At 43.4% G+C, this 13,132-nt stretch overlaps 1 protein-coding gene across 2 annotated transcripts in view; it reads right to left on the bottom strand.

Annotated features, from left to right (window-relative positions):
* The window catches only part of KNTC1 (kinetochore associated 1), a 390,864-nt gene that overhangs the window by 331,971 nt on the left and 45,761 nt on the right, over positions 1-13,132 (bottom strand). For both annotated transcript variants that reach the window (XM_078766073.1, XM_078766075.1), the window contains exons 5-8: positions 7,125-7,203; positions 2,219-2,296; positions 1,742-1,776; positions 1,554-1,664 (exon numbers count right to left, since the gene is read on the bottom strand). In XM_078766073.1, coding sequence (XP_078622199.1) covers positions 1,554-1,664; positions 1,742-1,776; positions 2,219-2,296; positions 7,125-7,203 — 303 coding nt within the window. The remainder of the gene's footprint in view (positions 1-1,553; positions 1,665-1,741; positions 1,777-2,218; positions 2,297-7,124; positions 7,204-13,132) is intronic.

Here is a 13,132-nt window from a genome sequence, read left to right as displayed (position 1 = left end):
GGAGAACGTGTACAGCTTCGAAAATCCGTGACGTCGCCCACAAGATCTCACGAGAACTGATCTGAGGTTGTGGCTTTGGCGAGAACTGAGGTTGTGGTCTTTCTGTCTTTTACAGACTCCTGTCCGGCCGAGCTCCCCCAGCTCTGTCCCCCAAATATTCCTGCAGGTCGCACAAGATCTGCCAGCAACCCTCTTCTGGTTAAACTGCCAAAATCAAGACTCGCTGCTCACCTTCATTCTTTCATTCCTCTTTCCTCCCGCCTCTGGAACAAACTCCCTCACTCTCTTCAATCCCACTCCTCCCTCCAGGTCTTTAAAACAGCTGTTCACCACCATCTCTTATCTTCCCCCATCCAAAACCTTGATCTTTTCTACCCCCGTTAATTCACCCCAGATCCACTTTTTTGAAATACTGACTTCTTTCTTGGAAGTGCTGGCAGTGTCCATGTGTTTTATACCTCCCCCCCTCCCCACCCACCTTCCAATGGATCGTTTTCAACGATCTGACTGAGCACGATATCTCAAAACATAATGGATGGTTGCAGACAAAATTTGGTAGACAGGTTGTGCGTGTGACAATGACGAATTGATTTGATTTTGGTGAAGATCCAGATCCGGATCCCGTTTATATAATTTTTAAGCGATTCTTCACCATTGAGAGATAGGTCCAAAAACGATATATAGCACAATATCTCAAAACGTTGTGGACAAATTCGGACAAAACCTGGTGTATGAGTTGGTTAGGTGATAAGTACATGACAATTAGACTTTGGTTAAGGTACAGATGCAGATCCGGCCCATCAGTGGACTACAAAACGTAAACTGTTCAGCCTGGTGGAGACACGCACTTTCCCGGGTGCTATTCTTGTTAGACTCTACGGTGGCATAAGGAGCCACGTCCAGGGTAAATCTGCTGCCACTTAGCTCCGGTTCAAAGACAGTGCCCATGCACAAGGAATGCCAAAACATCAGTTACCCTTCTATCCACAGCATTCAGACATTGTCATAGAAAAGAAACATCTTCGCCATTCAGATTTCATAAGCTGTGCAAGAGGTGGCTCTACCTCCACCACTCATTTCCCATCCCAAACCCATGGTACATTGCTATCGCATACCAGTCTATTCTTCCAAGAATACTAAAGTTATCAAACAGTTTACCCATGCACAGGTTTCGTATTGTCAAATGTTTCAATCATTCAGCTGTGCAGTTCATCACAGTCTTCTGCAGCCACCACACTGCCCTCCCACAACCACACCAATGATCACTTGCAACGAGCAAACCTCAGTAAGCTGCTGTTCTCAAAGTTAAAGGACAAAATGAATGAAAATAAAATGAACGAATGAGTGAATGAATGAATCTACTCATATGACCAATCAGGGCAAGGGGACGAAAGAGTCCGAAAATCTTTGATCTTCGCAACATATGGGATCAACTGCTTGTGGAACATGAAATGGCAAAAAAAGGCAAAACACGAAATTGCTCATCATCGGTAAATTACTCAAGCAACAGCACAAGGACATAAAATTCAAAAATAAACAAAATAAAAACTTACCACAACTACCAGATACAACTCCCCATCCAAATACATGGTAAGAAAGTGATCGTTTCTCGCACTGTGCACTTCTCTTGTGGACACAAACGTCACTTGCATTTGATCTTCGCACTGAAACACGCACAATCCATTGTCATCTTCTCAACACATCACAAAAGGAGCATTTGTTGCCAAAATAAAACTTTTACCTCTTTGCTCATCAATCGATCCCCTGTCATGAGACCTGCAAAAAGTGTTTAAACACAGAGTTTTAAATGCAATATTCAATGCACAAAAAGTCAACATCACCGTACTTTCTGCATGCACGGACGAGTGCTCAGTTTGCTAAATGTTCCCCTCCAAATTACAAGGTTCGAATTCAAATCATAATTTGATCAATTTGAGTTACCATAACCATTTCACAGTTTCCTTTGCAAGTGAACATGACAAGAAAAATGGCACAAAATTATATTGGGTTGAAAAATAATAGACTCGAAATACAAACAAAAATCTGCTTCGTTTGGGTTAAGGTATAAAAAACTAAATAAAATGACTGTACTACATCCCCACCAACCTTCACATTTTACCACTTCAATGAATGCATCACAATATCAACCATCAATCATCACACAACTCATTTGCAATAAAATATGATGAGTAATTAGGTACAAATCAAGCTAACCAACCTTGCTGAAGTTTTGGCACATCCAAGTGAGAAACCCAACAGAAACTCGTCGGAGTGAGCAGGAAAATATTATAGGTTCCTGACCAAAGAAAATAGAAACAAAGGACAAGTTAAAAGTGATGGTTTCAGCTTTAATTGACCCACGGATCCTTTTCTCAGCCCAAGCAATAGGTGAGAATAAAAATCCCAGCTGTTCTTACAAAAGACAGGTCCAGTTGCATAAACCATCCTCAGTCATTCGCCTAGCAGGCTGAGCTGAGTCGGTCGTCCTGTGTATTTGATTGATTCTGTTGGATTTAGCGTGTGCTGTCGTGTTGTGATTTGTGTGAATGATTGTGATGGATCCCCGTTTCGTTTCCTGGCTTATGGCGGCGTGTCTGCCCGTGAGATTTGCAGTACTTTGGTTTTTACTCGCCACCAAGTTGAAAATTTCGAACTGTAAGTACCCGCCATGTTTTTTCGTTGAGCCTCACGCGGCCCCGGTGTGCGCCTCTCAACAAGACAGTTCTTTTCCCCGTCTTGCCCCACCGCTCATCCCATCGCTTGCCCCACCTCTACACGCACCGCTGCATGTACCAAGCTCGACTATCCGCTCTAACCCCTCTATCCCGAGGCCTATTCGCTACACGCGGCAAAAACTTTCGTCTTTAAACAACACCACTCGATTGACTCCTGGACTCGTGTCAGGCCTCAGAGAACTTGAAATCGGCGTTGGTCTCCCGAGAAAACGCACAAAGCGAGGCGGGAGGAGAAAGAGAAAAATACCGATTGTGATTTCTCTTCGTGACCAGCGACGGCCCGACCCACATTTTAATAATTCCTGCGAAAAAGTGTCTCCTGTCAACTTCAATAACCTCATCTATCCCTGTAGAACATACACAGCACCAAAACAACACCGTTCTGACCTGTCTCTCACCTTATTCAACGCTCGGTCTGTAAGTAGTCCTGAAAAGCAAACCGAAATTACCACTTTTATTCAAGATAATGATATCGACATGCTTTTTCTGACCGAAACTTGGCTCCGACCCAGTGGCGACGAAGCGAGGTGTGCTGATCTCACCCCACCTGGATACACCCTGCAGTCATTTCCTCGCTCCTCCAGGGGTGGGGGCATGGCTGTTATTTACAGAGACAACTTCTCTCCCTTTGTCTCCTTCACCACGACTTTTTTGTTTGACCATTCATCCTACGAGCTAGCCCATGTCACCTTCACTCTGTCAGAAAACACTCTTCATTTCTTCTGCCTCTACCGACCTCCACCTAACCGGAAAAACAAGCTTACTGACTATGTTCGTGACCCAGATTCCTAATCTGCTCGACCACTGCAATACTCTTCCTGGTTTCATCTTGATTCTTGGAGATTTCAACATCCACTACGACCAACCACAACATCCACTACGACCAACCACAACATCCTCTCACTTCAAAGATCATTGACCTCCTTTCTACGTTTAGTCTGTCTCAGTCTGTCTCCCAACCTACACACGTTAAAGGACACGTCCTGGATTGGTTAGTGCACAGATGCGATGATCAGTTGGTGCAGTCCACGTCAGTGACCTGTGCTATCACCTCGGACCACTTCTGTGTCAACAGCTACCTGAGTATTGCTGTTCCTCGTCTTCAGCCCACTTTCATCACTGCCCGCAACATTCGTGCCATCAACTGTTCCGCCTTTAAAGAGGACCTTCACACGCGTCTCTCTGGCCGTTCCTATGTCACTGCAGAAAACCTAGACTGTTGCCTCCGCACAGCGTTGGACTGTCATGCTCCAGCGACACGGCGCACCGTTCCCAGACGCAGGAGTACTCCGTGGTTCAGCGCAGTCAGCGACAAAGTCAGGGCTGCCAAAAAGGAACGACGACGTGCCGAGAGACAGTGGCTGAAGACTGGCCTCACAGTCCATAAACAGTTGTATAACATAGCTAAAAGACTCGTCATAAAAATCATTCTGAAAGCAAAAACGTCATATATTTCTGATCGGATTACGAGGAGCTCCTCCTGCAAGCAACTGTTCAGCATTACCAACCGCCTGTTTGCCACCAAAAATAAATCCGTTCTACTCACTGTTTCCTCAAAACAAACTACCCCAACGCTTCCTGCATTTCTTTCACAATAAAATTCAGTCAATAAGAAACAATCTTGACAAGCAGTCACTCCTTTCCTTCGATGACGCTGAACACTGCTTTCACGGACGACCTCTTAGTTCGTTTACTCCTGTTACTGAGGAAATTGTCAAATGTACAATCCTCAAGTCAAACACAAAAACATGTGATCTCGACCCCCTTCCCACCGATTTGTTTATTGAGTGTTTGGACACCCTCCTCCCATTTATTACTAAATCTTGACAAGTTAACTTGACAAGTTATCAATGATTCTCTGACTACTGGTTCATTTCCGCCTCTCTTTAAGCAAACTCTTGTTAAACCACTTCTTAAAAAGCCCACCCTTGACCTTAACGACATGAAAAATTACCGTCCCATCTCCAACCTGTCTTTCCTGTCAAAGATCACAGAAAGAATTGTGCCATCACAGATGAATGACCATCTAGTTTCAAATAATCTTTTAAATTCTCGCCAGTCAGCATATAGACCAGGCCATAGCACCAAGACCGCTCTCCTAAGAATAACCAATGATCTTTTGACCTCTCTTGACTGTGGTAAGGTTTCCGTTCTTGCTCTTTTGCACTTGTCTGCCGCCTTTGACACGATTGACCATAGTGTCTTAATTTGTCGTCTTGAAATCACATTTGGTATAACTGGTACTCCCCTTTCTCGGCTGATGTCCTATCTTACTGATAGAGTGCAAACAGTTGTTGTCAATGGCCAGAAATCAGCCCCTTCTCCACTTTCCTTTGGCGTTCCCCAGGGCTCAGTCCTGGGACCTATCCTCTTTCTTTTGTACACTCAGCCTCTATTTGATCTTGTTGCCAGACATTCAGTTGATCACCACGCCTTTGCGGACGACAATCAGCTGTACAAAGGAAGCACGATTCAACAAATCGTGCCCACTGTTGAAGTGTTAGAAGGCTGTATTGCCGACGTGAAGGCGTGGATGACCCAAAACAAACTTCAGCTGAGCGATGCTAAAACAGAGTCTATGATTGTAAGATCGCACAGATGTCCTCTACAATGTTCACTTCCTACCACTATTCATGTTGGTGAAACCGATGTAAACTTTGTTTCGTCGGCCAAGAACCTTGGTGTGGTTTTCGACTAACATGACATTTTCCAAGCAAGTACTTCAAACTTGCAAATCAGCATACTTTCAGCTGCGAAAGATCGCATCCATTCGCCACTTTCTTACTCCTCAAGCTGCTCTAACTCTGGTCTGTGCCCTTGTCCTCTCAAGGCTAGACTATTGTAATTCTTTGTATGCTGGCTGCCCTCAGTTTCTCTTGAATAAGTTACAAAAGGTTCAAAACTCTGCCGCTCGTCTTGTCTGTAAGGCGAAGAAGTCTGACCATGTTACTCCGCTTCTTGAATCTTTACATTGGCTGCCTGTCTCTGCTCGTGTGCAATACAAAATTTGCACACTATGTTATAAATCATTGTGTGGAGCGGGACCTCACTATCTCTCCGATTTGCTCACTCTATGAACCTCGGCGACGGCTTCGTTCAAGCGACGACTCTATGACCTTAGAGCCACCGCGCACCAGCACCAAGTCGTTTGGCGAGAAATCCTTTTCCTTTGCTGCACCTCTGCTCTGGAATGACTTGCCTTCCTCTGTTCGACATGTTGACTCTCTTCCTGCCTTTAAAACCTCCCTCAAAACCTATCTGTTTCACAAGTCTTTCAAAATCTAAGTCCTGTTTTCCCTTTGGTTTGAGGTGGGACAGAGATCGAGAGTATGTCTGTGTACATGTGTGGGGGAGGGAGGGGAGGAGGAGGGGGAGTACACATCTGTGGGTTTTGAATGGGGAGGGAGAGGAATAGGGCAAGAGTGAAGGTGTGTCTGTGTGTGTGTATGTTTGTGTGTGTGTGTGCAGTGCGTGTGCGTTCGCATGATAATGTAAAGCGCCATGAGGGTAGTTTACTCTGCTTGATGGGGCTATTTAAGACTCCTTTATTATTATTATTATTATTATTATTATTATTATTATTATCAACGATAGATTTGAGGGCTGACTTAAATATTTCCTAAACTTTTCATTTAAAGACATCGTTACGTTCAGGATGGTCGCATATACGAATATCCTTGAGTTTTTCCATAAATCCTTCCTTGAAGTTAAGGGAGACTACCCCCTACACCCCGCCCCCCCCCCCCCCCCCCAAACCCCCTTCCACGTCATCGGCTTTCCTCCACCAATTAAAAGCAACCTTTCATAAGTTACCCAGGTGTTATACATTGTAAGAAAGATCTTGATTTGTTGTTTGGGTTGATGTCAGTTTAAACTCATTTGCATACACGTATCGACCACGATCATGGCTCAACGTGCTTTATGGTTTAAGGAAAGATTTTCCTTTAGGTACTTTTTTTCTCTTAGCTAATGATCACCTTAAGGGCTGGAGCATAAACAACCTGAAGGAAATCTTAATCCTCAGCTCAGGATTTCCTGAAGGAAATCCTTCAGAGCTGATGCTATGCCAGGCAACCAATGAGATGAGAGATAGGACACCTTGTCCAAAAGCAAGAACAGGTAATAACATGTGATTTTAAATGACACTTGTTATATGTTGCATGGGGCACAAGTGCTTGCGGATGAAGGAGGAATAAAATGATTATCGTGTAAAATTAATTTGATTCTCATTGAGCTTTTTCTTGTAAATGTGTTAATGGGTGCAGTAAATGTTTGGAAACCTTCCAAAAATGGTGAAAGTCCACTCGTTGGATCTTGTGATTGTAATGCTTCATACTATGCAGCAAGTTATATATTAATCAAGATGCATGCACTTCACATTTTTCTTACCAGAAGCGGCAAGATCCGGCTCAATCACCAGTTCAACAAAGGCTTCATCGCCATTTGAAGTCGATTCGGGCAGAAGTCTCTAAAATAGCAGCAGTTCATGTTTTTACACAATGCCAACACAGGAAAGGTGAGCATTTTTTTCAATTTCTTTATTATCAACCACTCTTTTGTGAATAACAGACATATATGGGTATTGAGGCTCATGTGGGTGCTGAATGAAAGGGTGAAAAAACAAACAAATAACAGATTGCTGGGAATAGTCTCACATAGCATGGATAGGGCACAAGATTATGAAAAAATAAATTTGGTAATGTGAGGTGTTGAACTGCAGTGTGCAATAATATGAGCCAGGTGAGCTGTGCAACCGATATCTACATTATCATGGAACAACGCCATATATACACGCACGCACGCACGCACGCACACACACCCTGTGCACATTTTGAAGAACGATACCTGCAATAAACAACGAAGTTATTATTGTTATTTGGTGCAAAACAAAACATGATTACTCATAAATGGATGTGACCGCGTCAACACGCACAGGCATCACGTGATACGCAACAGGGTGAGGCGCATCATGTGATATGGATCGGGGTGAGCTTTACTCACTGTGCTGCACGCGTTTGTCTTTGAATTAGTTCAGTTCATTGTGAATTAGACGCCCTAATATGATGGAGGATATCATGAGACAGAAAAATCGCGCTGTACACTTGTATTCTGTTTCTGGAAATTCGGCGGAAGTTCACAGACAACTTGTCAAAGAATGTGGCACCAACACATTTGACAGAAGAACCATCGGCAGAATAAACAAGCAGTTTGATGAAACCGGCAGCATTCTTCAAAAACAGTCACTGGGTAGGCCTCGTACTGTTTGAACTGAGGAAAGCAGAGCGGTCATTCAACAACAACCTGACAGTAACACACCATTATCAACTCGTCGTTTATCAAACGTCACCAACATAAGCCGATCATCGATTCGAATAATAATAAAAGACCTCAATGTGAAACCATACATACCCATATTAATTCACCAACTATCTGAGGATGATTTTGACAGGGACGTTGAGGCATGTGAGACATTGCTTGGGTTAATGGATATGGACAATGATTTGCAGAACAGGATCTAGTGGTCAGATGAATCCAAGTTTACTTGATCTGGTTCTGTGAATCGACATAACAGCGTGATGTGGGCAGTGGACAACCCACGATTTACTGTTCAGCACAACGTCCAGTATCAAGCTAGTGTGTCCGTCTGGGCAGGCATTTCTTCTGGAGGCATTGTTGGACCAATATTTTTTGAAGAAAATGTGAATGCTGCAAATTACCTTCTAATGTTGGAGCAGCATGTATTTCCACGCAATGATGGCCAAATGTGGTTCATGCATGATGGTGCGCCTGCTCATTATGCTGCCAGTGTACGCCACGCCCTTGATTTGAACTTTACAGCCAAATGGATTGTCCGTCGTGGTCCGGTTGAATGTCCGCCGGGGTCTTATGATTTAACACCCTGCGATTTCTTCTTTTGGGGTTTCCTCAAACACAAAGTGTATGCAAGGAATCCGACGACCCTCAGAGACTTGAAAAATTCATCCGTAATGAGACTGCTGCCTTTCTTTTTTTCCTTTCCTTTTATGTATACCGAATCGAGGCTCGTGAAAGAGCTAACATTTATTTCACAAACAAATCAACCAGACAAAAAATATATATAAAAAGAGGGAGCGGAAGACAAGATGGGGAGAGAAGGGGAAGCACACAAACACAACATTTGAGAGCAGGGAGAAGTGTGGGAGGGAGAGGGCTTGGGGGGAGGAGGCGTGGGAAGGGGGGGGGGGGGGGAGAGGTATAAAACACAAGGGGACCAAGGACTTCCAGGACAGAAGTTGGTATTTCAAAAAAAAAAAAAAAGTGAAGGATTTTGGGTGAAATTAGCAGGGGTAGAAAAGATCAAGGTTTTGGATGGGGGAAGATAAGAGATGGTGGTGAACAGCTGTTTTAAAGACCTGAAGGGTGGAGTGGGATTGAAGAGAGTGAGGGAGTTTGTTCCAGAGGCGGAGAGAAAGAGGAATGAAGAAGTAAAGGTGAGCAGAAAGTCTTGATTTTGGCAGTTTAACCATAAGAGAGTTGCAGGCAGATCTTGTGCGACCTGTAGGAATATTTGGGGGACAGAGCCCAGAGAGAGCTGGGGGGGGGGGGGGGGGCAAGGGCCAGAGAGGAGTCTGTAGAAGACGGAAAGACCACCAACCTGCCTGCGGTGAGTGAGTGAAAGGCCTTGGAGTTAGCTTCATCGCGGAAGATTCCAATGATTCTGAACGCTTTGGTTTCAACAGAGTGAAGACGAGCTTGGTGTGAGGCAGGAGCACCAGACAGAGGGGAGAGCTGCGGATGAACTGCTGCTGCGGAGATGCTGCGGACCAGAGGGGATTCATAGAGCTGCGGATGAAAGCCTTGTAAGTGGTGAGGAGCTCAGGTGTACCAAGGAAGGACTTCGTACGCGGAGGATGCCCAGTCGGCGACTGGCTTTGGAGGCCAGATTTGAAATGCGGTTTTCCAGGAAAGATCATGGCAGATTGTGAGACCCAAAAGCTTGAGTTACAGAACTTTCTTGGAGAGGATTATTCAGAAAGTGGATGGGAGGGTTGTCCAGTCGGTCTTTTCGGAGAGACATCGTAAGAGTGTGAGATTTGTCAGGATTGAAGACATGTTCCACTTGTTGCCCAGTCTGTGATTTTGTCCAGGTCTGCAGAGAGTGAGGAGGCTGCAGACTGCCGATCTGAGGGATGAGGAATGGAGCGACAGAGAGTAGAGTCGTCAGCAAAGAGATAGAGAGGATTTTCAAGAGAGTCAGAGAGATCATTGATGAAGACCAGAAAAAGCACAGGGCCAGAACACTTGCTTGGGGAACTCCAGCCTGAACAGGAAGAGGAGATGAGAAACCCATTCAGGGCCACACGTTGACGACTAGAGAGGAAGTCCGCCAGCCATGTGTGGAGATTTCCATGGATACCAAAGGAGGAGAGTTTGGTGAGCAGAGCGGGGGTGCCAGACCGTATCGAAGGCACGTGAAATGTCAAGGGAGACAGCTCTAATTTCCTGTTCGGCGTTGAGGACCTCCATCCATTGTTGAGAAAGCAGAAGCAGCATGTCCAGAGTAGAGTGACCAGGTCTGAAACCAAATTGATGGTCAGAGATCAAGCCATTGGAGAAGAGGAAAGATTTCATATCTGAAGCAATGATGGATTCCATGACTTTGCTGATAATTGGGAGAAGGCTGATTGCGTCTGTAGTTGCTAGGATCTGTTTTTTGCACCTTTATTGTGCAAAGCGGTGATGTTGGCTGATTTCCAAGCAGATGGCAGATGACCTTGAGCAAAAGAGAGGGTGAAGAGAACAAAGAGAGGGAGTGAAAGAGCGAAGGAACATGATTTTAGGACCGTGGGCTGATGCCATCAGGACCAGTTGCAGAATCAGAGTCGAGGGTTGACAGAAACTTTTCCACCTTGTCAGGAGGAAAGGACACAGAGTCCAGGAGCATCTGGGTACGACTGGGTATGGTGGGTACAGAGATGGATGGGTTTGGGACACAAGATTTAGAGGCAAACACAGAGTTGAGGCATTCAGCTTTTTCACGTGCGGGAGTCAGCCGTGTAGCCGTTTGAGGTGAGGGAGGGGATGGAGGGGGAACAAACACCAGAAACAGATTTGACCAGACGGTACCAGGATTTGGAAGAGGGAGACAGATAAGAGAGTTCGGTCCTGAGAACGGAGAGATATTGTATTCCTGGCTCTCCTGACTGAAACATGTAGAACTGCATGTCAGAGTGCTTCTGGATACAGCTGTGCAGAGACAATGAAGGAAGCAGTTTGAACATTTGAACTGATCTGTTTCATGTATATTAGACCGTTTAGACTGTTTAACGAGTCATCATGTTTTGTTTTGCACCTTTTGAGGCCATTTTTCCCCACAGAGCAGGGGATGGCCTTTTTCGGGCACCGTGATCGCCTTTTAAAAGCAATGTTTTATGGTCGGATGCCCCTTCCTGCCGCAACCATGTTAGTCGCCTCTTGCGACCCGCAGGGAATTACCAGCGAACTGGTACTCAATTTGCCGACCTCAGAAGGATTACAGGCTGAGTCAACCTCCCTGGCGTTAGTTGAGCAATCGACCAGGGATTCAAACCCAAGGATCCTAGGATCCCAAACCGGCACCCTAACCGCTAAGCCAACACCAGGCATTTGTTTTGCACCAAAGAACAACAATAAACTTAGTTGTTTGTTGCAGGTATCTTTCTTCAAAATGTGCCCAGGCTTTCTGGACCACTATATGTATGTATATATATATATATATATATATATATTATATATATATATATAATATATATACATATATATACACATATAATACATATTATACATATATATACATATATATATAATATATATACATATATATATATATATATATATATACTATATATATATAATATATATATACATATATATATATATATATTAACATATATATATATATATATATAATATATATATATAATATATATATATATATATATCTATGATATATAATATATATATATATAATACATATATATATATATATATATATACATATATATATATTATATATATAATATATATATATATATATATATACATATATATATATATATATATACATATACATATATATATATATATATACATATATATATATATATTATATATATATATATATATATATACATATATATATATATATATATATATATATATATATACATATATATATATTATATATATATATATATATATATATATATATATATATATATACATATATACATATATATATATATATACATATATATATATATATACATATATATATAACATATATACTATATATATATATATATATATTATATATATATATATATATATATATATATATATATATATACATATATATATATATATATATATATACATTATATACATTATATATATATATATATATATATATATATATATATATATATATATATATATATATTATATATATATTATATATATATTGTGGTTTTGGAAATAAAGGCAACCCCTCTTTTAGTTAGTTGCACCATAACATGCAGTCTCGCTTTAGCCAGTTATTTCTTATTAAATGTGACATATAGTCTCCTTCCCAGTGTTAGTATGCGTTGAGGCAGGTAAGTAAGGATAGGCCTCATTGGGCCTGGAATGCCATGTGCTGGGCCGAGGACAAGTCGAGGAGGCCCGAGGGAGGAGTCGGAGGGCGCGGCTGGGAAGCAGCAAACAGCCAATGGGAGATAAAGGGGAGTGGCCAACAACGGCGGCCAATGGAGCTAAAAGGGAGTGGCCAGCAACGGCGGCCAATGAGGATGAAGGAAGTAACTGATGGGGGGCGATCATGACACGTGACCCCCGCGCGGCCAGTGGGGGGCCCGTGCAACATTATAGTGGGGCTCCAGGGGGATATAAGACCCGCCCCGGACTCCCGAGCAAGCTTGAAGCGTTCTGCCCAGGTCTCGCTGCCCCAGCTCTCTGCTGCCCCCGTTCTCCCTGGCTCTGGTCTCTCTTTTGCCTTCGCTCTCTTGAGATTCAGGCTCTCGCAGGACGATCTCTCTCGTTGGCCCTGTACTCTGACGATCTCCCTGCCTGGACTCCCTGCACATGCGCTTCGCCTCGCTGATTTTGGGACACGCTGTGTGGATTCCCGTACGTGCACGACTGAAGCCGACGTCCCTGCCGCGAACATCCGAGGGGAAACGCCCAACGAGCCGTCCGGGGCGAACTGCACTAAGCGGCCGCGCTTTGAGCGTGTCCTCTTCTTCCTCCCTTTCCCCAAGTGAGTCAGAGGGCCCTTGTCTGGGAAAACGTAAGTAAGAACGGTTAAGTTTCACTCCTGTGTCTCTTTTCTCTCACCGTTGTACATGTTAATAAACCTGTGTTTGTTTCCAACTTGGCTGTTT

Source organism: Myxine glutinosa, chromosome 12, assembly GCF_964187855.1.
Source record: "Myxine glutinosa chromosome 12, kmMyxGlut1.1, whole genome shotgun sequence".
Lineage (NCBI taxonomy): Eukaryota > Metazoa > Chordata > Myxini > Myxiniformes > Myxinidae > Myxine > Myxine glutinosa.
The sequence above is the reverse complement of the archived record's forward strand: the minus strand, read 5'-3'. Positions and strand labels throughout refer to the sequence as shown.